The sequence below is a fragment of the Gobio gobio genome, assembly GCF_949357685.1.
Source record: "Gobio gobio genome assembly, chromosome: 21".
Lineage (NCBI taxonomy): Eukaryota > Metazoa > Chordata > Actinopteri > Cypriniformes > Gobionidae > Gobio > Gobio gobio.
Window position 1 is genome coordinate 3278224 of NC_137117.1, and position 27542 is coordinate 3305765.

Here is a 27542-nt window from a genome sequence, read left to right on the forward strand (position 1 = left end):
AGCTCCTCATTTAGGGCTGGATCACTGGAGGACGCCATGACTGAAAAGATAAGTAATGACAAAATATAATCTACAGTACATAATTGAACAATGTGTGTGGATAATACTTATAAGGTGCACTAAAATATTGCTGGCTGATATGAGTTTGGCTGACTACAGTTATTCAACAACTACCACCACAGGTGTGGAGAGTAAATTCCTAGTAGGATACAACAGCGTTAAAGGCACACCAGAGTTAAAGGCGCATTTGACTTCATTCTCTTTTAAACTACTAGATGGCATAAAACGTGGTTGATCCTTTACGTGATCGCTGACAGCAACACAAAGCTGATTCTGCATTAACATCAACTAATATTTTATGTATTTTAAAATGTTGAAGATTTATGTAGAATCGATAAAATGAATGTCTATATTTTGAGAAAAAGGTATTTTGTTTAAGGTAATTAAAGTAACAGTTTTAACAGAAGATTGTGTAAAAGTATGGCATTTGTTACTACTGTTAAGCTTTATATAATTATTATGGGATTTATGGGGTCACATTTAATGCTTTCGTCTATTTAATGCAATCTTTACTTTTTTTAAAATAATTCTGTATTTTTAAAATGAATATTTTAATGACAGTATATTTATTGAACAAAAAAATATTTTATTTATCAAAATAAACCAAAAATAGTGCAAACTTTGCTAAAGTGATTGTTTTGAGTGTGTATTAACTTGGACATTATTAAAACACAGCTAAAGTATTTGTGTAAATACTTTGTGTCTTTTGCCCTGTGCTGGTTTCCGTGTCTGTGGGGTAAAAGGTCCCTCTCACCACCTCATATATTTATAAGATTTGTAAACAAAACCACTTTTAGGATTTATTTTCACACAAAATCTGTTGCTCCATCAATGTTCAATACAAACACATATTTGTTCTGCAGTCATACACTATGGGAGTCGTGAAAGCACATTTTTCTTAAGGTGTGCCTTTAGCCATGCTGTGCCCTATTCAATCTAAACTAGTTTAACTTGTGTCAAGTTTATTTCAATTGTATTTTACCTTTTCAAAAAAACTGAGTCATGTCATTCATATTTGTGCTCATGTTTAGTCTCATAAACTGGTAAAGGTAGCAAAACAAAAAAATATATATTTTTATGTTTGGAGTTTAAATATTTCACTGAGCCCAGATATAAAAAGACAAACTAATAAACGCTGAGTCAAAGTCAAAAAGTTTGAGTCAAAGTACTTGATTGTCATATCTGTGCTAAAAGAAAAACTAGATGTGAATGTGTGTCTCGAGTATGTAAGAAGTCTTTACAACAACATTATCATAACGCAAAGTTCTTTCTAAATAAAGACAACACAAAATAGGGTGAAATTGTTATTTTTTATGCAGTAACCCCAGAAAATATTTCACACCACAGATAAATACATCTAAACACTACATGTAATTTAATGTATTGATAATTGTAACTGTAGTTTTTAAGATATCAAACTTTACTGATTCTATTTTAGAGTGTAAAACCTCTAAAAGCTCTTACATATCCATCACTTACCTGAGTGAATATCAGTGGTGATCACTAGTTTCAGTGTGTGTGAATAAAGACGTGTGTGTCTGAAGAAGCTTCAGTTGATCTGTTATAGTTTCACCTTCACTGAAGTCTTTCACTCACCTGCAGTGATGTCACTCAGTAGCTCCGCCCCTTCATGAATATTGATTAGATCCTAATGCGTCCCTGCTGAGTACTTTCTAATGCATGTTATGTTTAGTGCCTTGATTATTGGCAAATATCAAGTTATCAGTTTTAATGTAAAAATTACACTCACCTAAATGATTGTTAGGAACACCATACTAATACTTTCACACCCTTTTGACTTCAGAACTCCCTTAATTCTACGTGGCATAGATTCAACAAGGTACTGAAAGCATTCTTTAGAAATGTTGGCCCATATTGATAGGATAGCATCTTGCAGTTGATGGAGATTTGTGGGATGCACATCCAGGAGACGAAGCTCCCGTTCCACCACATCCCAATAATGCTCTATTGGGTTGAGATCTGGTAACTGTGGCGGCCCTTTTAGTACAGTGAACTCATTGTCATGTTCAAGAAACCAATTTGAAATGATTCAAGCTTTGTGACGGTGCATTATCTTGCTTGAAGTAGCCATCAGAGGATGGGGACATGGTGGTCATAAAGGGATAGACATGGTCAGAAACAATGCTCAGGTAGGCCGTGGCATTTAAACGATGCCCAAATTGGCACTAAGGGGCCTAAAGTGTGCCAAGAAAACATCCCCCACACCATTACACCACCACCACCAGCCTGCACAGTGGTAACAAGGCATGATGGATCCATGTTCTCATTCTGTTTACGCCAAATTCTGACTCTACCATCTGAATGTCTCAACAGAAATCCAGACTCATCAGACCAGGCAACATTTTTCCAGTCTTCAACTGTCCAATTTTGGTGAGCTTGTGCAAATTGTAGCCTCTTTTTCCTATTTGTAGTGTAGATGAGTGGTACCCGGTGGGGTCTTCTGCTGTTGTAGCCCATCCGCCTCAAGGTTGTGCGTGTTGTGGCTTCACAAATGCTTTGCTGTAACGAGTGGTTATTTCAGTCAAAGTTGCTCTTCTTCTCCTCTGACCTCTAGCATCAACAAGGCATTTTCTCCCACAGGACTGTCGCATACTGGATGTTTTTCCCTTTTCACACCATTCTTTGTAAACCCTAGAAATGGTTGTGCGTAAAAATCTCAGTAACTGAGCAGATTGTGAAATACTCAGACCGGCCCGTCTGGCACCAACAACCAAAATTGCTTAAATCACCTTTCTTTCCCATTCTGACATTCAGTGTGGAGTTCAGGAGATTATCTTGACCAGGACCACACCCCTAAATGCATTGAAGCAACTGCCATGTGATTGGTTGAGTAGATACTTGCATTAATGAGAAACTGAACAGGTGTTCCTAATAATCCTTTAGGTGAGTGTATTTTAGTACTTAATTTGGTACATTTTGAAAAGGGCAGGTGTAGCACATAAATGCTGTTAAGGATAATTTCATAACAAGCATTTTATGTAGCCTGTCCTAAAAGCATACAAGTAAAACATATATTCACACTTTTGCAGAATTTTACACAAAAGCTTGATGAAGGCACGGTAAAACGTTTCCAAGAAAAAGTTTATGTGACCATCACATTATCAAAAATACATAAATTATTTCATATAACCAGCCCCGGGAATATAAAAGGTTTTCAGTTTCAGGAACTGTACGAGTGTCTCGACATTCATGAAGCGTATATCTTTTTGTTTTTTTGACATAGTTTGTCAAATATATATACACACTTACAATATATATAGGGTTTATATCTTTCTTCATTCTAGATGGTTTGGGACGTTGTGGGACGTGTAGAAACTGTAGAGGAACCCATTGTGACAAAAGAGGGCGCTCTAGTTCAGAAAGACGTGTATATGGAGAGAATAACAATAAATGGATGTTTTAGTAACTGAGCAGTGTGCTTGTCCTGATGCCTCACCTCAGAGTTTTTAAGATTTAACCTTCTGTTACATGGTGTCAGAAACAGTTTTGACTATCTGCAAAGAAAGAAGGTATTGGTATTGGTAGATTTAGTCATGTGGGTTCTCAGTTCAGTTCTGTCATAGGTTCATTGTCTTGATTGTTCACAGGTGTGTCTTGTTAGTCATTAGTCTCTGTGTATTTAATCCCTCATGTTTGCCATGTGTCTTTGTCTAGTATTGTTTGTGTAACCCGCTGTTTGGTGAGTGTTAAATCAAGTCCAGGTTTATGTTCTTGTTGATGTCATGTTTGTTGATCCTGTGTTTACGCCAGGGGAATCGTCTCCTGGAGGATTATGTCCAGGACTTCATTGAACTATGTCACCGGGTTGATTTTAATGACGTGGCTTTAAAATACATTTTAGACATGGATTAAACGAGCCCTTGTGCTCTGGACTGCCTGGGGGAAAATTCAATAAGAGATAAGTCTGAAGTGAAAGAAGTGAACGTCGATGGAGTCATGACAAAGAGTTTGTCTAAAGCAAAAATGGCATCGCAGAGAGGACAGATCAGAGAGCGCACAGCACTTATAATACAGCTCAGAAAATAAAACACAGGGAATCCTGTAAGAGATGTGGGAAAAGTCCTCCGCACTCGTGGAAAACGTGTCCAGACAGAGAACCAGAAAGCTGAAGATGCTGACAGAAAGGATATTATGCCGGTCAGCTCAAAGACCAGAAGCAATAGTCAACAGCTCATGTGAGTCAGCTTTCTTGGGAGCGATCCAGACCTTAAACCAAGAGAAAATGTGACAAGAGAAAATACTGGTGAATAAAGAACGGATCACCTTTAAACTAGATACAGGTGCAAGAGTTACGATTATTCCAGCGTCTGTGTATTCAGCTGAAATACAGGGGAAAGACAATCTTGGGTCCTAACAGACAGAAAGTGATGGGTGTGTTCAGCTCATGCCTGCAAAAGGACACAAGAGAATCCAGCAGGATATAGATGTTGTAAAGGATTTAGAGATGCCGCTGCTGGAACTGCCTGCGCTCTAAAGTTTACAGTTTCTGTAACAAGTAGCCAACTCACACAAACCTGGAGAGAAGTAACAAGACGATGTTCCCCAAGGTTTCCTCATGACTTTGGAAATTAGAGGACAAGATCAAACTGATGGAAGGAGCAGTCAGCCGGTGGCAGGTCGGTTTCTTCAAGCGTCTTGGAGACTTTGTCGCAGTTCTTCTGGATTTAGTCTGTCTCAGTTTCTTCATGTAATCACAGAAACACTCGATGATGGTGAGATCAGATCATACCGTCTGTTGTCAGACACAAATCTCACTGGATTATTATAATTAATGGCAAAAGAAATGTTTGGAAATGTAAACTGATATTTCCTACTGACACACTACAGCAAAAGATATAAAGAACTGGCCTATACTGTGTCTAAGACTTTTGCACAGCACTTTATATGAACCACAACGATTCTAATGCGGACAAATTAGTTATATTGAATATCTGATATTATATTATATATCTGAATTAAACACGTCGTCCTCCATCTGCCTTTTGTTCTGATTATTGGTTTAAAAGAGCAGCTTAAGCTTCCAGTCTTACATACTCTCTAGTGTCTCAAGATCCTTCAGAACTGATTTGGTGCTCAAGAAACACGAAACATCTCCTCGTGTCAGCGTGTGTTTCCTCCGGGTGCTCCGGTTTCCCCCACACAGTCCAGACTATAAGAGGAACAGACTCAGTTTATTCTCTTTAAATCTGATTCTCTATTTTGCACATTCGATCTGTCACGGTGTGTTGGGTTATGTCACGTGTGAGAATCCATTGCGTTTAGTGCTGATGCTCAACCTGGTGAAACATCTAAAGGCGTCGTATTTGGATTCAGTTCATCATAAAGAAACTCTCCATCATTGATTGTGTTTGTGCTGTTTCAGCCTCTAGAGGACGCTGTGCTGGGGAAAGAGTTGACAGTCAAGATCCCGTTCCTGAACCCGCTGTCACAAGTGTTGAAGAACGTTTTGTTCCGTATAGAGGGATTGGGAATGCAGAGCGTCAGAAAGATCCTGTATGGGTAAGACTTTCAGTGTTTAACAGCAGTTTAATTTCAGCTGTGACGTGTTCATGCACTTTAGATTGGTTCAGAAACATAGATTGTACTGCATTAAATATGATATTTAAAGAGTGAACAGCTTCCAGAGAGTTGATATTGTCTTTCTGTGTGTCAGTGATGTGGAGAAGCTTGCGACGGTTACACTGATGGAGAAGTTTGTTCCCACCGTCTCCGGCTCTCAGAAGGTCCTGGCATCGATGGACTGCCGTCAGCTCACTCAGGTGCACGCATTCACTGATATTGAGCTCAAACCAAAGGCAAAAACACTGTCATTGTGAAGCTTCTAATGCTCTCGCTTCTCTTGAAGAATATCCACTATATTGAAGAGTCATCTACACTGAACTTTCATTCCCACATTCAAGATCCCATATGTTTTATTCATATCCTGTCTGACTGTTCTTATGTGAGGAGATGCTCATGAACAATTTGTGAAAAGCAAAAGTAAATGATGACGGCATGGTAAAAAGTTTCCAAAATAGTTTTTAATCTACAATCAACCCTAGAATACAAAATGTTGTGGGAGAAAGTGAAAACTGCTTTAATATAAGTGAATTACTATTTAAAGATTGACCATTATCAATTCATCATTATACCGTACATATGCAGGGTACATTCTTAAGAATAAAAGCCTGCTGGAAAACTTACGGTCAAATGTCATTTGGTATCTTCAATGTCCTGAGGAAGCATTAACAGCATCAAATTTGTGAGTACTTCATACTTTACCTTGACAACATTTATTTTTAAACCTAGTGATTTTATGTTTAATATTTATGCAAAGGCAAAATGTGTGAATCATCTTGAAACGTTCGGTTTTACAAATAGGGACTATCTCAGGAGGATGAACAAATAATGTTTTGGGTCATCACATTAAAAAATAACATTTGAAGTGCTGGAAAAATGCACTTGTCCTCATTTATCAATTTAATGTAGAAACGAGCGCAGGTCCGAGCATAGAAATCATCTTACGACAGGGTTCAATTGCGATCCATGAAACATTTGTATGCCGCCAAACCCATCGTACGAATAATCGTACGTTAATAAATTTGGTGAAAACAATCGTCATTTAAGTATCACGCCCCCAAAAAATCAGTTTTTTTTTCCCTAGAGTTAATGACGTGGAGAAATGTAACCGGGCTAAGAAGAGAAAGTAATCTCATGAAAAATACCAGTTAGCCTCGTAATTGCAAACAATTACATTAATGTATATGCATATTAATTTACCGGTAAATAAAACGAAACATTTTCAAACATTATAAACACTATAGCATAGGCCATTTCCCCCTCACTCGTATTCAGAACAGAACAAGAATGAAAAATAAGATCTAAATTATATCTTCAACTATAAAATAAAACACAAATTAGGCTATAGTGGCATTTATTATAGGCTAAACAGCATACAAACATCAAGCCAAAATTAATTTATTTAAAGTGACACAGTACGGCATTAGGCTCACGTCTCTCATTCGGCAAAATCCAAATATGTTTCTATATTTACCATGTAACGGTTGGTTGCTCAACTATTATTCATTAAACAAGGCTTTGTATTTCACTTGTGTTCCAGTATCCACGCTACACGTATAACAGCATCCTTCACATGCGTGGAAATGTGTTTGTTTGGGACCATTAATTGAGCAGTGTAACTTCTGTGTTTGGTTGACTGCATTTTAGTTTGATGATGAATGGCTGAAATGTTAAGTTAGCAACGCTAGAATATATGATAGGCTATGTTATATGTGCGATCATTTGGATTTAATCAAGATTTAAAGAAAACTACAATGCCACAAATATATAATGAATATAAAATAAAAAAAGAATATAAAAAAACATAGTGCCACAAATATATAATGGTTATATTTATTTTATTCCTTTTATGTGATAACTGCATTCAAATATAAATACAACATTAAAAAGTCAAGCATTGATGGTTTTGTACAAAGAGTACAGAATGACAGCTAAACCGGAAATGCCCAAGCTGGATTATCAAAAACCAAGAAGTAAACGTTCATATGATCAATCCAGTCACATTTTGTATGCCATAAAAAGGAGTATATGCAACACATAATTCATCAAAATTATTTCAAATAAAAATAATGAATGCATATCCAATAAATCAAACAATCAAAAGAACTCTTAACAATAATGTTCAAAGAGGGTTATACACATTTCTCTTTTCTGATTAGATCCCTGTACTGTAGATTATTCTGCAATATTATTGCATGTAATTTCACTTTGACTATTTTAACATTTCCAGAGGCATGCAGAAATTCATTAATGGAGCATTTTTACCATCTGTAATTATTCTTAATTTACAAAGCTACATGACAAAGAAACGAAAAATGATTTTTGTGTTCTAATTTCTAAGACACTATATATTTAATATAGCACATATATTTAATGTTCTCAGATTCTTAGTCACAAAATTATTATTTTTCAAGTTGATGTATATTATATTGGGTTGGCCATTCATATACATAGCTACCTATATCATAGATGTACATTGGGCCTGAGTTTTTATCTTTATCATTGTGGCCAAAGATTGGAAAGAGTTTTCCTCTGAAAGTCTGACCAGTGAAAGAGTAGATATGAGAGCAGGAGACCACGTCATAAAAAGAGACCAGACCCTCCTCATAATCCACAAACACACCTATTACCTCTGGCTTTACGCTAAGATAAAAAGAGATTTTGGGATTGTCACAGGCAACATGTGCATTTTCCCTGTGAATCATAGTCCAGAATCCATTCTCTGGACTCAGTGTGATCTGTCCCTTCCTGTTAATGGATTCTCTGGCCACTCCGAAATCCCACTCCACACATCCATACACTTTCATCTCATAGTAAAATCTGCCTGAGTTGTATCCCTCTTCTCCCAGGACATACGGGCATTTGTCAAATCTCTTTGGAATGTCTGGGCGGTTACTCCTAACGTGACTATATTCTATTCCTTGTCTATAGTCAGGCAGGGAAAGATTTGGATTAACTGTATCTTCATCAGGAAACACAGTCACTGAGAAAGATCAGAGAATATGAATATGTAAAATATAAAGATTTTCATGTATAATATATAATACAGAGTATAATTATGGCTGACACAGTGTAAACGTAAAGCAGTGAAGCACATCCACACATTACCTCCATACTGCCGAAGCGTCTTTAAAACTGTGGACATAAATAACAGGAAATAATTATGAATAAAAGAGAACTAATTACATAATTTTTTTGAAGTGTTCTTGCTGTGGTTGTCCTTTGTATTTGTTTTTCTCTCTTTACTGTCTCTCCACCTTTTACACGATTGATCAAGTGTGGTTAATCATGATCGGTGTGGCTCAAGAGATATGATAGGAGTAATTAGAAGACTGATACAAGAATAACAATGAGGGAAATATTATTCTTTTATTTTATTTTTTACTTTTTGATTGATTCTAACTATTTGTTAACTGTGTTCATGTGTGCATTTTTGTATTTTTTTATATTGCAAATATATAATCAACGTTTTGGGAAGCTGTAGGAGGTGGGTGGAATATGCAACACATTTTTTCATTTAGTTAGCAAAGAAATGTATAGTATTTTATTTCTCCTTGTTTGGTAGGAAAGTCAGTTTTGTATTGTATAGTTTGGGTTGGTTTGTTTGTTTGTTGATTTTGCTCATCACTTCAACTGTAAAAGAGCCTTAAAGGGATAGTTCACCCAAAACTGAAAATGACCCCATGATTTCCTCACCCTCAAGTCATCCTAGGTGTATATGACATTCTTCTTTCAGACAAATACAATCAGAGTTATATTACAAAAGTCCAGGCTAATCCAAGCATTAGAATTTGATTCATAGTTGCTCTGTTTTTGAAGTCCATGAAAAGTGCATCTGCCCGTCATATAACTGCTCCAGGCGGCCGGTCGAAAGTTTACTTGATAAAGTTTTAAATATGGATATTTTTCTTACACAAACGCATCGATTTGCTTCAGAAGGCCTTTACTAACACCCCAGAGTCGCGTGGAGCAGTTATATGACGGGCAGATGCACTTTTTATGGACTTCAAAAACAGGCAACCTATGAATCAAATTCTAATGCTTGGATTAGCCTGGACTTTTGTAATATAACTCTGATTGTATTCGTCTGAAAGAAGAATGTCATATACACCTAGGATGACTTGAGGGTGAGTAAAGTATGGGCTAATTTTCATTTTTGGGTGAACTATCCCTTTAAGTGTGTTGTTGTTGTGTGTTAGTAAAAAGTGTGTTTATGGTAATACACTTACAACAGAAAGCTAGCAATTTCATGCTAAAAAGGTTTAATTTGTATAGTTAAACTCTCAAAACACTGATATTTGTAAATGTATAGTGTTTATTTCTGTGTATTTTAACTGTAATGTAAAAACAGGACACTTACCAGTTCGCCTGAGTTTGCCATCTAATGTCCCCTTCAGTTGAATTAGAGCTTTATTGAGTGTGTGCACATTCATTCTAGCGTCAATATTGATTTCAGTCCATTTCTTGGTGCTTATAGGACTGCAAATGGATGGGTAAATCTACAGCAGAAGAGAGGAAAAATCTGTCAGCATTGAGAGAGTTTTATAATGTATAATTCTCACTGATGAGACAGATGTTGACAGACCTGTAGGAGTTTGAGATGATCGTCAGTGTGTGAGAGCTGCTCCAGCTCAGTGTTTCTCCTCTTCAGCTCAGTGATTTCCTGCTCCAGCTCTTTAATGAGAACTTCAGCCTGTTTCTCTGCTGCTTTCTGCTGTTCCTCCATCATCTTCAGCTGCTCAGACTGACATCTCTCAATGGAGCGGATCAGATCAGTGAAGAGCTCAACACTGGAGGATTTCTCTTCCTCTGTGTTTCTCTATGAGATCAATTAGCAAGAAACTCTTCATCTACTGGCCTCATTACATTTAATTTTTTTAAAATCTATTTCATTCAGCACCCTCTATTAAGCAGATCTTTATTCATTTTGCATTATTTTAACTTCCTCTCACTTTTCTCAGCTCTACTGAGTGTTGGATCTGTAGAATATTCTTCATTCTGTCCTGGATCATCTGATGAACGTCTGTCTGTGTCTGAACCAGCTGATTCTACATACAGAGAAAAACACATTTTAGACAAAGTCTGACACTTGCAAACAATCAGATAGAATAAAACAAATGTGTATTCGGTGTGCTGTCCGAGGGGAGGGCTCCAAAATAAAAAATTTGGCCCAAACCCAGAGTACTCAAAAAGAGGCAAAATGAACAAAGAACATCAGCCGAGAAACCGTACTAATCCCCCCCAAAATTTGCTAAGTACAAGGCTGTTGGTGTTGCGTTAGCAGGGAGGGGGTTGATTTCTGGACCAGAACGGTTCTCGCAGCTTCCGATGGGAGTTCAATACTACAGTTTAGCCCTGATGGATGCCGAATGGAGATGGAGATTAGCGGCTCGACCAGGAGGCTCTCACAGCATCTGACAGGAGTTCAATACTCATGGAGATCGGATGGGAAAGCCCCAGCCAGGAAAACAGGCTGAGAATACATTTTTTCGGCTCTCACGGCAAATGAGGATAGAATTTAGCCATTTGCTTGAAAGGGCTTTCACGTCATCCAACGGGAGTTCAATATTCGCAGTGATCGTACGGGTAAGCCCCCAATGGCAGTAAGGAGGGAAAAGTTTGGCTATTTTCGACTGGGAGTGCTCTCGTAGTGTCCAACGGGAGTTCAATTCTCACGCCAATCGGACAGGTAATCCCCGCCAACAGTTGAAATCAGGCCATTTCGACTTGGAGGGCTCTCAACAGCATCTGACGAGAGTTCAATACTCATGGCGATTGGACGGGTTGGCACCATCAGCAGTTGATCAGTTAGATTTGGCGTTTTTTGCCGGGAAAGCTCTAACAGCATCTGACAGGAGTTCAGTATTCACAGTGATCAGATGGGTAAGCCGCCTTTGGCAGACCAGTGAGAATAATAATCTACCGTTTAATTCCCCTACTGACCGGGGAGGCGCAGATAGCGGCCAAGCAACTTCTGGTCCAGAACGTCCTGGTCTACCAAGACCTAAAGAAAGCCATCCTCCAGCGAATCGGCCTCACACCCGGCAGCGATTTAGGTCGCTGGATCTGGGGGAGAGCGGCCGGCCTTTTGTGATGGCTCAACAGCTCCAGGGCACGTGGCGCCGATGGCTGGTGGTCGACAGAGAGGGCGTGGACCACATCGTTGACCAGGTGGTACTGGAGCAGTTTATAGCGCAACTGCCCAAGAAGACTGCCTACTAGGGCGGCGGGGAAGCCTGTCATAATTCAATTTCGAGGCAAAAAACATAATGTGGAGGCAGCGGTTAATGTCTTTTAACAGGTCTGCCCTTCAATAGAACAGGTTCTATATACATGTTACTCCCGAACTTTGTTAATAAAACGTTATTTTGTATATTTTAGTCAATGTCTGATAGTTTTGATAGCAACATGTTGTATTCTGAAACATTGACAAAATCAGATAAAATGAAAGGCTATTAGCTTTGAGTGTGTCAACATACAGAAAAACTTCATTTCACAGGGTGTTTGTATTTCTTTACCTTCTTCTCTCGACTCTCCTCCTCTATAGGAACAGTGTTGTGAGTCCTGTGTTCTCCTTCAGTGCAGAACAGACACACACACGTCTGATCATCTCTGCAGAACAGCTCCAGAGGTCTCTCGTGTTTCTGGCATATGTAATCCTCTAGATTTTCCACAGCATTGATGAGTTTGTGTTTCTTTAGACGTGGGACACTGAGATGAGGCTCCAGATGAGAGTCACAGTAAGAGCTTTGACACGTAAGGCAGGTCTTCACAGCTTTCTGCTTTCTTTCACCACAGGCGTCACAGAACACCTCAGATTCTCCTAGATTGAGCTTCTCCTTAAAGTGTTGCACAACCTCTCTGAGTGTTGTATTAATCTTGAGATCAGGTCTTCTGCTGAATGTGTCTTTACAGAGTGGACAGAAGCAGGTCTGTGTGTCCGTCCAGCACTTGCTCAGGCAGGATCTGCAGAAGTTGTGTCCACATGGAGTGGTGACTGGATCAGTGAACACTTCCAGACAGATGGAGCACAGGAGCTCCTCATTTAGTGCTGGACCACTGGAGGATGCCATGACTGAAAAGATAAGTAATGACAATATATCATCTACACGGCTGAATAGAGGGATTTTGACAATAGTAAGGTGAACTTAAATATTTTAAGTATTTCTCAACTGAAGGCCCTTCAAAAGTAGATGTACAGTATATTCTGACAAAATATTTATTTCCCAAGTGGCATGTAAATCACACATATTTCACAAAATCTGCTGCTTTTGACATATATGGCTCATGCAGCAATAGTTAAGAAAAGTGTCTGGGACTGTGTGAACTCTTGTGTGCTGCTTTTCAATTAAGTTCCAATTATGTTTGGAGTTGTATTTTTTGAACTCCAAACATAAGATTATCTTATTTTGTTGGTTTTATAGGTGTTTGTATGACATAAAACATGAACAAGAACATGACCATAAACTTACTTAAATTTCAGGTTTCTGAAGGGGAAATACACAAGTTACCCTACTAGTTAAACCAGTTTACAAGAATGATAACAATTCAGCTGCTGAAGTGCTGTCATACCTGTGGTTGCGTAGCCTGGAGTTGTTAGTTGTTAAAGTGATGCATCAATCATGACCGATTAGTTTCAGTTTCAGTCATGTCAACTGGTCTAACTTATGGGGTAACTTGTGTATTTCTCTTTCAGAAAGCTTAAATTCATGTTTATATCCTTGTTCATGTTTTATGTCATACGAACACTCATAAAGCCAGTAAGCCACCCCTAAAAAAAAAATGGATCATTTTATGTTTGGAGTTGAAATAATAGTGATCCTGCTAATTATAATTTACTACAAGTTAAACTAGTAACCACTGTTTATATCAAAATCAAAGTACTTGATATTCATTTCTGTCCCATTGAGAGAAAAAATATTATCTCTCCTGGAGAGCCTGTCTTAATATAAAACTGATCATACAGTATAAGTTCTTTATGTATATGAAAGACAACACAACAAGAAAAGGCAGTTCTTTCTGTTTCTGAAGTTGTGTGACATGACAGAAAATATCAATTTACAACCAGTTAAATGACATGCTCATTAACAATCTGATAGTATTCCAGAGTTTAAAACTGCTGAACAAGCTCTTACATCTCCATCACTTACCATTGAGTGAATGTCAGATGTGATCACTAGTTTCCGTGTGGCTGACTAAAGTTATTTGAAGAAGCATCCAGTTCATCTGATTTATTTATTTTCTCAGCAGCTGTGATGTCATAGCTCCACCCCCACAATCGTGAATATGGAACAGTTTCAAGCATTTCTTACATTTATGCATTTGGCAGACGCTTTTACCCAAAGCGACTTAAAGTGCACTTATTACAGGGACAATCCACCCTGGAGCAACATGGAGTAAAGTATTTTGCTCAAGGACATACTGGTTGTGTCGACTGCTGGGATAAAACCAGCAACCTTCTGCATATCAGTTCAGTGGTAAAAGTGGTAAAACCTACTATACACCACACAGGGGGCACAATACAACACAATGATGTACATTACAGCTAATGATGCATTAATTATGCATCATTAGCCTAAAATGTAACTGTCCACGAAATGCTTACAGGTGCCCTGTTGAATAGATCACAGGTGGAATGCTGTTGTGGACTGTTTTTTGGAGCAGATTAATTTTCGAAAAACTTTCCGTTCGATTTTATGAAGCTTCATCACATATGGTGAAGTAGTACCGCCTGTAACTTATCCGACAGAGGTCCTGTAGGCTGTCTGTGGATGATCCATTAATGGGTCATATTTCATAATTAAAGTGGTTTTATGTGGTAAAACCTACAGTACACCACACTGGGGACACAATACAACACAATGATATACAACACAATGATGTACATTACAGCTATTAATTATGCAGCATAAGCCTAAAAAATAACTGTCCATGGACTGCTTACAAGGGTCCCTGTCGAATAAATCACAGGTTGTATCTAAGGAAACAAGCTCTTACTCTGGGGTGATGCGAGCCCCATGGGTACGTCCCCATGTCTGAAGTTTGGAGCTCCAACTCAGCTTGCTTTCCAAGATACTTGGCTTGGCTTTGGAGTTATGCCCAGTCAAAGATGGGGTTTTGACTGGGTATAACTCCAAAGCCAAGCCAAGTTGTGGCTCCATACTCTTGGGTTATGGACGTGCCATTGGTACCTCAGCAGTAGAAGCTCTGGCCAGGGTGCGTTGGAGAGGGCCCCTTGAGACCTTACTTTGACCCAAGTCTGACGCCTCTAGGCGGTTTAGTCGTGGAGTTATTCCCATTCAAATTTCGGAGACTATGGAGGATGAACTGTCCTCTGCATATAGGGGCCCTGTCTAATAGATCACTGGTGGGATCCAGTTGGTGAAGTCCAGCTGTAGTTTATTCAACAGTATTCCCCAAAAATCATCTAGGGGGCACAACGTCCCCGAAACCACCTGCCATGGGCCATCGATTAATTTGCCCGCATACCCCTGGTTTGTGTGATTTTCCCTGAGGCGAGTAAGGCACAACCACCTGATCAAGACCTGCTTCTCATCCTCCTTGACCTTGCAGTTTCTGTGCAAGCAGGCTCACTGGAGAAAATGCATACTTGCTAAGGCCCCAAGGCCAGCTGCGTGCCAGTGCATCCGTGCTGAAAGTCCCCTCGATCAGGGAATAGAACAGCTGGCAGTAGGAGGACTGCTGAGAGGCAAACAGGTCTACCTGTGCATCCCCTAATCGACTCTAGATTGGCTGGACCACTTGGAGGATGGAATCTCCATTCTTCTGGAAACATGAGCTGTAAGAAAAACCTGTGAGATGTACACAACTGTTACAGTCGAGCGGTCAGACTGAAATGGATTTCCAGAAACCTCATATGAATGTCGCTTGAAACAGATTTGTGAAAATCACAATTCATGTGATTTTTTTTTTTTTGCCATTCACACTTGCTAAATCTGATCAGATTTCAATTGGATATGCACAAAAAACGTATTTTGATGGACGTTCTGAATGTAGCCTTTGTAGTTGTACAGTAGCAAAAGTAGCTGTACAGTATGTTCTAGCAAAATATTTATTTACCAAGTGGCATGTAAACCACACATATTTCATTGTATTTTGATATCCACAGCTCATGGACTGTGTGAACTTTTGTGCTGCTTTCCAATTCAGTTCTTTAACAACGAACAACTCTAGGCTACACAACCACTGGTATGACAGCACTTCAACTGCTACATTCTTACACTTCTTGTAAACTAGTCTAACTTGTGGGGTAACTTGTGTATTTCCCCTTCAAAACCCTGAAATTTAAACAAATGAATGTTCATTTCTTTGTTTGTGTTTTGTCTTATAAACACCCATAAAGATTATAATAAATAATTGTATGTTTGGAGTTGAAAAAATACAGTGAGCCTGCTAATTATATTGTATATTGCGGCCTTCATCTAGTCCCAACAGCTCTGGAACAGCTAGCAAAGGAATCCTTTAGTTTGTATATGATAATTCTCGCTAGAGCCATTCACGTGCCATCAGTGTGGCAAGAGTTTGGAGAAGGACCGGGATCTGCAGAATGGGGCCTCCTTAGCTTCTGTCATCTTTCATAGGTATACATGCATACACATTTTCATTGTTGTCTTCACTATAATGCACAGACAATACAACTTTAACCTACATTCAGCAATGGCAAGAGAAATTAATAATTACATTTTTATTCGTGGTAGATGGTGCACACAAATCCTGTGGATAAGTTGAAGGAGAGAAATACTAATAAAATATTTCTCCAGTAAAAGAGAGGTTCCCTTTCAGTCGGTCACGTTCGACGTACGTCGGAACTGACCGACGAATTGGGATCTGATCTCAGAGACCAATCTACTTCGAGTGTATTAAAAACGAGCCAATGGAGATTGGCATGCGATCCACGCATTCCAGGCACCGCCCCGCAGCGCGGGTATAAATAAGGAAGTGGAATGCTTGATCATTGCTTTCTACTTCGGAGCCGAACAGTGAATGTTTCCTGTTTCTACGAAGAGTGTTTCAACGAGTCTCGTGAGAGGATCTGCTGCTTCCAGTGCGGGTGTGACGGCGCGTCAGCGAGTGCCGCTTCAGACGGAGATCAGCTGTTGGTTCGCTGGGCGTTTCCTATTCTGAGTGCACACACAGGCTTGCACCTTTGTACTGTGTGGTGCCGCGGTCATCTCCCTGAGTGCTTCAGCACGTAAAAGAGCAGTTTCCTTTCTAAAAGAGCAACACGGTTTGACCCTGCGTCTTTTTCAAGATGTCATTCAAACCGTGTGTTTCTGGATGCGGTCGATATCTTGTCCCCAGCTGACGGTCACGTTCGTTGTCTCACGTGTTTGGGCGTTCAGCACGCTGAGGCTGCGTTCGTGAATGACTCATGTTCCCATTGCGGGAACATGACCATCGCAGTTTTACGGTCCAGACTCCATTACCTCGAAAGAGGCGGAGCACCATTGCGCATCCCCCGATCTAGTGGTCCTCCCGCTGCAAAGCAGAGGGCTGCTACTTTGGCTGATGGCCTTGGTGGGGACCTGAGGGTTACTGTGAGGGCTTCCCCGACGGGTCAAATGGCTCCTCGTGCCCCTCCCCCCTCCGCTGCGCCGGTGGAGCTTCCAGAAGAGCGCGCTGGCCTCCCCCGGGAGGTCCCAGGCGTTTCTTTTGGGGCTCCGGCTGAGGACATGCTGTCGATTGCAGCATCGGGGGACGAGCTAATGGGCTCTGAGGATGAAGATTCGGCTGCGCTGCCCCCTTCGGGTGTGACAGCGTTGCCCGAGTCCGACCCAGAGCTTACGGCTATGCTTTCCCGGGCCGCCGCGAGTGTCGGGCTCGAGTGGAACCCTCCACCGTGTCCCGAACCCTCACGGTTGGACGATTGGTTTCTCGGGACGGCCCGTGCTGGTTCTCAGCGCCCCGCCCCGGTTCCTTTCTTCCCGGAAGTGCATCAGGAGATCACGAAATCGTGGGTAGCGCCTTACAACGCTCGCTCACGGTCGACTGACTCCTCCGTCCTCACTACCCTCGATGGTGGTGCGGCTAAGGGCTACGTGGGAATCCCCCCAGTCGAGCGGTCTGGGGCAATGCAACTGTGTCCCAAGACCACTGCGGACTGGCGGGGTGCCCCGCGTCTCCCCTCCCGGGCGTTGTAAGTTCTCGTCCGGTCTCACGGGCAGGGCTTACACCGCCTGCGGGGAAGCCGCATCATCTCTGCATGCCATGGCGCTCCTGCAGGTCCACCAGGCCAAAGCGCTAAAGGAATTGCACGAGGGTAGTTCCGACCAGGGTGTTATGCAGGAACTGCGTGCGGCGACTGACCTTGCTCTCCGGGTGATGAAAGTCACTGCACGCTCCCTGGGTCGGGCGATGTCCACACTAGTGGTCCAGGAACGCCACCTGTGGCTGAACCTGGCAGACATGCGTGATTCCGACAAGGTCCGGTTTCTCAACGCCCCTGTCTGTCAGGCCGGCCTCTTCGGCGACGCCATCGAGAGCTTCGCCCAGCAGTTCTCGGTGGCCCAGAAGCAGACGGAGGCCATCAAAAACATCCTGCCCCGACGACCCGCTGCTGCCTCCACCCAGTCGTCGTCGGCAGCACCTCCGCCTGCTCGTCGCCGAGGGCGTCCCCCTGCGTCCGCCTCCGCCCCTGCGAAACCCAAGCAGCAGCCTCCACCGGGAAAGCAGGGTGCCGGACGTAAGGGAGGCTCAGGGCCCCGCTAAACCAGCCGGCAAGCGCAAGGGGAAGCGGCCCTGAGACGGGCAGCCCAGGGAAGACGGGAGCTGCTCTGAGGGAGATGATGTCCGCATTCTTCTCCCACCCCCCGGAGGAGGACCGGGGGGCTTTGACTGGTCTAACATCTCTGCCGCTGGCTCTCCGGAGTCCAGCGGTACCCACATTCTCAATAAAAGAGCAGTTTCTATTTTCCCTGGGCCCCAAGAGGGCCAGGTTGGCAGTGCGCGACGCCCCCGGGCCTTGCCACTCCTTTCCTCCCCTCTCCCCCTCGCCAGGGGGCAGCAGTGTGGGCACTGAGAACGCCCCCGGGCCTTCTCACCCACACTCTGCCCCACCCTGGAATATTCAGACAACACTCCGGGCCGCCTCCGGGCCTCCCGAGTCAGGTCTGTCTATTCCACTTCGCTGCCCCACCCCAGGTACGTCTGTGGTGCCGTTGGTCCCGCTTGTACGGTCTCTGGGGGCTTGGCTTCAGCTCCCCAGGCCGTCTCGCTGGCTCATCCGTACCATCAGACTCGGCTACGCGATTCAGTTCGCTCGCCGGCCTCCCAAGTACAGGGGCATCCTCTTCACCTCCGTGCGGAGCAGCGGTCAGAGATCGATGTCCTACTGGCGAAGGACGCGGTCGAGCCGGTTCCTCCAGCCGATATGAAGGCGGAGTTCTACAGCCCCTACTTCATTGTACCCAAGAAAGGGGGTGGGTTACGGCCAATCTTGGACCTGCGTATCCTGAATCGGGCCCTGCACAAGCTCCCGTTCCGGATGCTAACGCAGAAACACATTTTCGAATGCATCCGTCCCCAAGATTGGTTCGCAGCGATCGACCTGAAGGACGCGTACTTTCATGTCTCTATCCTTCCTCGACACAGACCGTTCCTACGTTTTGCGTTCGAGGGGAAGGCATATCAGTACAAAGTCTTGCCCTTCGGGCTGTCCCTGTCGCATCGCGTCTTCACGAAAGTCGCAGAGGCAGCCATTGTTCCGCTCAGAGAACACGGCGTTCGCATCCTCAACTATCTCGACGGCTGGCTTATACTCGCCCAGTCTCGGGAGCAGTTGTGCGAACACAGGGACATGGTGCTCAGTCACCTCAGCCTGTTGGGCCTTCGGGTCAACCGAGAGAAGGGCAAACTCTGTCCCACGCAGAGGATCTCTTATCTCGGTATGGAGCTGGATTCGGTCAGCCAGACTGCGCGCCTCACGGAAGAGCGGGTCCGGTCGGTGTTGAACTGCTTGAATTCATTCAAGAACAGGACAGCGGTCCCACTGAAATTTTTTCAGAGGCTCCTGGGGCATATGGCATCTGCAGCCGCGGTAACGCCGCTCGGATTGCTTCATATGAGACCGCTTCAACACTGGCTCCATGGCCGAGTCCCGAGATGGGCGTGGCAGAGCGGCCAGTACCGGGTCCCAGTGACTCCTTACTGCCGCCAAACTTTCAGCCCATGGTCCGACGCTTCGTTTCTCCGGGCCGGGGTGCCCTTAGAACAAGTGTCCAGGCATGCTGTGCTCTTCACGGATGCCTCCTCCACGGGCTGGGGGGCCACGTACAACGGGCATGCAGTTTCAGGTCTGTGGACGGGACCTCAATTGCATTGGCATATCAATTGCCTCGAGTTGTTAGCGGTACACTTGGCACTGCGCCGCCTCAAGGGGCCGCTACGTGGCAAGCATGTACTGGTCCGTACGGACAGCACTGCGGCCGTTGCGTACATCAACCGTCAGGGTGGTCTACGCTCCCGTTGCATGTTCCAACTCGCCCGGCACCTTCTCCTTTGGAGTCAGAAGCATCTGAGGTCGCTTCGTGCCATTCACATCCCAGGTGCGCTGAACCAGACAGCCGACGAGCTCTCTCGCCAGTCGACACCTCCGGGGGAGTGGCGACTCCATCCCCAGGCGGTCCAGCTGATATGGGACCTCTTCGGAGCCGCACAGGTAGACCTGTTTGCCTCTCCGGACTCGACTCATTGCCAGTGGTACTATTCCCTGACCGGGGGCACCCTCGGCACGGATGCACTGGCGCACAGCTGGCCCCGGGACCTGCGCAAATATGCGTTTCCCCCAGTGAGCCTTCTTGCACAGACCCTGTGCAAGGTCAGGGAGGACGAGGAGCAGGTCTTGTTAGTTGCGCCCTACTGGCCCAACCGGACCTGGTTCCCAGAACTAACTCTCCTCGCGACAGCCCCTCCTTGGCCGATCCCCCTGAGGAGGGACCTTCTTTCTCAGGGACGGGGCACTCTATGGCACCCGCGTCCAGACCTCTGGAAATCCATGTCTCCATGTCTGGTCCCTGGACGGGACGCGGAGGTTCTAGGTGGTCTACCACAGGCAGTGGTGGACACCATCTCTTCTGCTAGAGCCCCCTCTACGAGGCGCCTCTACGCTTTGAAGTGGAACCTGTTCATTGAATGGTGCTCTTCCCACCGGGAAGACCCCCGAAGGTGTTCGGTTAGTGTCGTGCTTTCTTTCCTGCAAGATGGGCTGGAGCGAAGGCTGTCTCCCTCCACCCTCAAAGTGTACGTCGCAGCAATAGCGGCGTATCACGACGTAGTCGAAGGTAAGTCCGTAGGAAAGCACGACTTAATCGTCAGGTTCCTCAGAGGTGCGAGGAGGCTAAATCCTCCTCGTCCAAACTCGTTACCCTCTTGGGACTTAGCTCTAGTGCTCAGAGCACTTCAGAGCCCTCCCTTTGAGCCTTTGCAGTCTGTGGAGTTTAAAATCCTGTCAATGAAGACAGTGCTTCTGACGGCATTGGCCTCCATCAAGAGGGTAGGGGACCTGCATGCACTTTCGGTCAATGAATCGTGCCTAGAATTCGGGCTGGCCAACTCTCACGTTGTCCTGAGACCCCGGCCTGGATACGTGCCCAAGGTTCCTACCACTCCCTTCCGGGACCAGGTAGTGAACCTGCAAGCGCTGCCCTCGGAGGAGGCAGACCCAGCCCAGGCTTTGTGTTGTCCCGTCCGCGCTCTCCGCGCTTACGTCGACCGGACTCAAAGCTTTCGGACCTCAGAGCAACTCTTTGTCTGTTACGGAGGCCAGCAGAAGGGAAAGGCTGTCTCCAAGCAGAGGTTAGCCCACTGGATAGTGGATGCTATCGTCTTGGCTTACCAGTCCCAAGACGTGCCTTGCCCGTTCGGGTTGCGAGCACACTCAACAAGGAGTGTTGCTTCTTCCTGGGCGCTGGCTCAAGGCGCCTCGCTGACAGATATTTGTAGAGCTGCGGGCTGGGCGACACCTAACACGTTCGCTAGATTCTATAGCCTCCGTGTAGAGCCGGTATCTTCCCGCATCCTCGCCCCCAGTGGCCAGTAGCGCTAAGTGCCCGTTCTAAGTGTCGGCTTGCAACGCCACTCCCGCCCTCTGGGCCGGATACGTGCGTCTATTTTTCTCCAGTTGTGTTCCCCGGAAACGGCTAACCCTGTCGAGCTCCTCCGTCACCCCTGCGGTGCCAGATGTTGCGGCCGTCTGACGCCAGGCCTGCACCCGTATGCTTGTGAAACGTGTGTGTAGGCTGGGTTCCATATGTAGCGGTCCCCTCACGGCTACCCCATATGTGTATTCTTCCACGGTTCCAGCTACCCTACTCGGCTAGCCCCGTGTCTTTCCCTCGACAGAGCCCGCTCTGTCGTCTCTGGGCGTGTTCTTTCCCCCCTGGGACCAGGCTGGAACCACCCCAGAGACTGCCATATGTTGCACTAGCCTGCCAGGTTAGTCCTTATGTGTATTCTGCCACCTAGCCTTCTACTGAAGGACGTGGCTCCGCAGCGTACCATCTCCCGAGACGGGCACGCTTTCCCAGCGTTATCCAATAGTCACACTGAGTGGGTCTTGCAGAAACAGCAGTGACTGACCTCCCTGCTTGGAGCCCTGACTTCCGTACCATCTAAGACGGTCCAGTGCGCTCAAGCAGGACGCTGGAAGGGCCAGCGCCCTGGCGTTTTGGTAGGGATCCCAATTCGTCGGTCAGTTCCGACGTACGTCGAACGTGACCGACTGAAAGGGAACGTCTCGGTTACGTATGTAACCCTCGTTCCCTGAAGGAGGGAACGGAGACGTACGTCCCGTCGCCAGGTGCTGTGCTTCCGCTAGGGGGCCGAGTCAGTAGTTCGGCTCCTCAGCAGAAAAAAGGAATGATCAAGCATTCCACTTCCTTATTTATACCCGCGCTGCGGGGCGGTGCGTGGAATGCGTGGATCGCATGCCAATCTCCATTGGCTCGTTTTTAATACACTCGAAGTAGATTGGTCTCTGAGATCAGATCCCAATTCGTCGGTCAGTTCCGACGTACGTCTCCGTTCCCTCCTTCAGGGAACGAGGGTTACATACGTAACCGAGACGTTTCTAATGCGATACAAGTACATAACTAAAATAGGCTAGAGATCAGTCTGACATTATTATGAATTATAAGGAGCACACTTGATCTGAGAATAACATATTACTCCCGGATCTTGGCTCATTTGTGCGGGACAACACCACATCAAGTGTTTATTGCTCACTTGACTCGTTTTTAACCCTCTCGAGTCTGCAGTCGCTTTTTTTCTTATCAGTGCCAAAGAGACTGAAATAACTCTGTCATTGTTTATCATTCAGGCAAGTGTTATACAACATTATAATATGTTAAGCTTCTATTTTTTTGTGTACTGTCACAATAAAAACAAATAGTTGTGCTTTTTGCAAGATAAAGAAAACAAACATCTGCAGCCTCTCTGTCAAAGACGTTCATTCAGATAGTCTTCAGAAAATGACCTATAGCTTAGTGAATACTTGTCTCACAAACATGAGACATAAGTCTAATGAAACACTGAAATGTCAGTTTAATGTAGGTTCGGCTGTGGGGGTGTGGGAAGGAAGAAGACGGGGTCGGCTTGACTGGGACTGCACTCACTTTATTACTCAGAATCGTTATAAACATAAAGCACGCACGAGGGCGTTCAGAACAATCAAAATACTCAGATAAAATGCACTCAGTTTCAGTTTCTCCAAGAAGCTCTACACTCTCTCTCCGGCAGGCAGTCCCAGTCCAGATCTCTCTCTCTCTCTCACTCCCGACAGCGGCTTAAATGCGGTCTCTCCACGCCAATTACTGCAACGAGACACAGGTGTTAATGATCTGCACTTGACCTATTTACTCACCGCTCGTCTCCTCGCTCTCTCTCTCCCGCTACAGACTTCGCAAAACCACGCCCCCTCCGCCACATACCCCCACCGCCCGCACCAGGCCGGGGAGCCGTCCGGCCTGCAGCCCCCCGTCCCCCCCCCCCCCCTCCTGGAGAGGAAGTCAGCCACAGCCATCTGAGCACCCGGCCTGTGGACCACCTTGAATTTAAAAGGCTGTAAAGCTAGATACCAACGGGTGATCCGGGCGTTGGTATCCTTCATGCGGTGGAGCCACTGCAAGGGGGCGTGGTCCGAACAGAGGGTGAACTCCCGCCCCAGGAGGTAATAACGGAGGGTGAGAACGGCCCACCTGATGGCCAAGCACTCTTTTTCAATGGTGTTGTACATCGTCTCTCTCTTAGAGAGCTTGCGACTGATGTACAGCACCGGCCGCTCTTCACCCTCCACCTCCTGGGACAGGACCGCGCCCAGCCCCCTGTCCGAGGCGTCGGTCTGTAGGGAAAAAGGGAGAGAGAAATTAGGAGCTTGTAGGAGCGGCCCACCACACAGAGCAGCCTTTATCTGGGTGAAAGCCTGCTGGCACCGCTCCGTCCACTGAACTGTATCCGGTACTTCCTTTTTAGTTAGATCAGTCAGCGGGATAGCGAGGTCCGAATAATTAGGCACAAACCTTCTGTAATATCCCGCTAGCCCCAGGAACTGTCTAACCTCCTTTTTGGTCTTGGGCCTTGGACAGGTCGCAACCGCTGCGGTCTTGTCAATTTGGGGACGCACCTGCCCATGTCCCAAGTGGAAGCCCAGATATCTTACCTCCACCCGCCCAATCGCACACTTCTTCGGGTTGGCCGTGAGCCCCGCCCTTCTCAGCGACTTCAGGACAGCGCGCAGGTGCTGCATATGCCGCTGCCAGTCCGCACTGTAGATGATGATATCATCCAAGTACGCAGCGGCATACGCAGCATGCGGCCGGAGAATCCTGTCCATCAGACGCTGGAAGGTTGCGGGAGCCCCGAACAAGCCGAAAGGAAGGGTGACAAATTGGTGTAACCCAAACGGCGTGGTGAAAGCGTTTTTTTCTTTGGACATTGGAGACAAGGGGATCTGCCAATATCCCTTGGTTAAGTCCAGTGTCGAATAAAAGCGAGCGGTCCCTAGCCGATCAAGCAATTCGTCCACCCTCGGCATTGGGTACGCATCAAATTTCGACACCGCGTTTACTTTCCTATAGTCCACGCAGAAGCGGACCAAGCCGTCAGGTTTTGGAACCAAAACTATCGGGCTCGCCCAATCACTGCTGGACTCTTCTATTACCCCCATATCCAGCATAGCCTCTAATTCATCCTGAACTACCTTTTTCTTGTGTTCAGGTAAACGGTATGGCCGGCTGCGAACCACCACGCCCGGCTCTGTCTCAACATGGTGTTGAATAAGGTCTGTGCGACCAGGCAGGGGCGAGAACACGTCAGCAAACTCTGCTTGTAATGCTTTGACGTCAGCGAGCTGCGACGGTGAGAGGTGATCCCCGCCTGGGGCCAGAGCGAGGGATTGAGATTTTTTAATCGCTTCTGGCCCGAGATCATCCTCTCCACTCACCACCGTCGCAAGCATCACTGACTCCGCCTGAGACCATTTTTTTAGAAGGTTGAGGTGGTATATTTGACGTGCTCCCTCCCTATCTGAGCGCACCACCTCATAGTTGAGGTCCCCAACTCGCCGTGTGACCACAAAGGGCCCTTGCCATTTTGCGAGTAATTTAGAACTGGATGTGGGGAGTAATACAAGAACTTTATCTCCCGGTGCAAATTGATGAAGTCTAGCCCCTCTGTTGTACAGCTGTCTTTGTCTGTCCTGAGCCTGTAACAAATTCTCCATTGATAGCCGCCCCAAAGTGTGGAGTTTTGTTCTCAGGTCCAGGACATACTGAATTTCATTTTTACTTGCGGAAGGTCCGTCCTCCCAAGTCTCCCTAAGGACATCCAGCACCCCCCGAGGCTGGCGCCCATAGAGAAGCTCAAAGGGGGAAAACCCCGTGGAGGCTTGCGGGACCTCGCGGACAGCGAACAACAGAGGCTCTAGCCACTTATCCCAATTTTTGGTGTCCTCGTGAACGTCCTTACGAATCATGGATTTCAATGTGCGATTAAATCGTTCCACCAGACCATCTGTTTGTGGGTGATAGACGCTGGCGCGAATCGTTCGTGACATGAACGCCGTGCCCTGATCGGTGAGAATCTCTTTCGGGATTCCCACCCGGGAGATTAGGGAAAACAGTGCGCTCGCAACACTTTTCGCCGAAATAGTGCGGAGCGGAACTGCTTCCGGGTATCGCGTTGCATAGTCCACCAAAACCAATGCAAAGCGATGCCCACGTGCTGACCGTTCTAATGGACCGATGAGGTCCATGCCAATTCGCTCGAAGGGGACCTGCATCAGAGGGAGTGGGCACAATGGTGCTTTTGGGGTGGCCGGTGGATTCACCAACTGACATTCACGACAAGACGCACACCACCTGCGTACATTCTCGTGAATGCCCGGCCAGAAAAACCGGGCCATTAGACGGTTCAGTGTAGCCGTTTGTCCTAAATGCCCGGCCATAGGATTAGAATGAGCCGCCTGGAAAAGCATTTCCCGGCGGCTTTTGGGTACTAACAACTGTGTTGTATCTTGTTTGGTCTGGGCGTCTTGGGTCACCCGATACAACCTATCTTTTAAAACACAAAAATAAGGATAAGAGAGCGGCTGGTCAGGGTGGAGGAGGTGGCCGTCGATGGAACGGACCTGGCTAAACGCATTTTTTAGGGACTCGTCCTGGGACTGTTCCAGGGGAAAATCATCGCGGTCTGCGAGAACAGGCACCTCGAGACCGCTCGGTTCCCCCGGCACAGCACCCAGAGGTCCCGAATCCACCTCTCCCACCTGAGCAACCGACTCTTTCCTGCTTACACGGTTTCCCCAAGAAGCACCCGCACACAAGTGCCCCAATAATTCATTAAATGCTGGCCAATTGGTCCCCAGAATCAGCGGATGCCGGAGGTGCGGGTTAACTGCTACCTCAACACTATGCTTTTGACCCCGAAATAGAATATCCACGGGCAACAACGGATAATTAACCACTTCCCCGTGCACACACCTCACCGTAACCGTGCGGCTAGTACCCAATGCCTTAGGGTGAATCAGGCCTTGGTGGATAGAGGTCTGGTTACAACCCGAATCGACCAAGGCTTGATAAGTACCCCCCTTGATACTCACAGGAATTAGGTACAACCCAGCTTGATCGAGGGCGGCTTGCGGAGCGTCGGGACCCGGACCAGTGTCCCGACCTCCATGACGGGACAGCGGTCGATGAAATGACCCGGATCCCCGCAGTGCCAGCAAGCCGGCCCAGACTTCCCCGCCGCCCTAGTGGCCGGAAATAGGTCCGTCGATTGGCGTGGAGAGAGCGCTGGAGCGGAGGGAGAGGCGTGTGGATCCAAAACGGTCGCCCCTCCCCTGGGGACCGGACGTGGTGGTGCTGCCGGTTCGCTGGGGCCACCCATCCTCCACCTTGGGGCTGGTCTCGGCGGGAACAGCCCACGCGACCTGGGAAGGGGAACAGGTTTGGGGAGAGAAGGGGAGGAAACAGAAGAGGGTAGAGAGAGAGAGAGAGAAGCCGATGGTAAGGGTTCGCCGACCCCGTGGCACGCCACCATGTGGTCCTCCGCCAACTGGATGGCCTGGGTTAGCGACGTCGGGCGGTGGCACTGGACCCACTGCGCGGTCTTCTGGGGAAGCCGCGCGATGAACTGCTCCAGCACCACACGGTCGATGATTCCCTCGACGTCGCTTCCGTCGGCCATCAGCCACTTGCGGCACGAGTCCCGGAGCTGGTGCGCGAAGGTGAAGGGTCGGCCGGATTCGCTGAGGGTCAGGGTCCGGAACCGCTGCCTCTGCTGTTCTGGGCTCCGGCCGACCCGCTGTAGAATGGCGCGCTTTAAATCTTCGTAGGCCAGGAGATTCTGGACTGGCAGTTGGTGTGCGGCTACCTGCGCCTCTCCGGACA

General features: G+C 46.1%; 2 protein-coding genes across 2 annotated transcripts in view; both read right to left on the reverse strand.

Annotated features, from left to right (window-relative positions):
• Positions 1-12713, reverse strand: part of LOC307118006 (E3 ubiquitin-protein ligase TRIM39-like) — a gene marked incomplete at both ends in the record, with an annotated part of 88584 nt that extends 75871 nt beyond the window's left edge. Inside the window, one exon of the mRNA XM_079803299.1 lies at positions 12420-12713. Coding sequence (XP_079659425.1) covers positions 12420-12713 — 294 coding nt within the window. The remainder of the gene's footprint in view (positions 1-12419) is intronic.
• LOC307117655 (E3 ubiquitin-protein ligase TRIM39-like) lies at positions 7463-12382 on the reverse strand. Its single transcript, XM_079802636.1, has 6 exons — positions 12159-12382; positions 10593-10688; positions 10226-10459; positions 10001-10139; positions 8749-8775; positions 7463-8623 (listed from the first exon to the last, which is right to left on the reverse strand). The coding sequence occupies exons 2-6, from the start codon at positions 10650-10652 to the stop codon at positions 8043-8045; spliced, it is 1041 nt and encodes a 346-aa protein (XP_079658762.1). The 5' UTR covers positions 10653-10688; positions 12159-12382; the 3' UTR covers positions 7463-8042.
• Positions 12714-27542: the final 14829 nt, after the last annotated feature.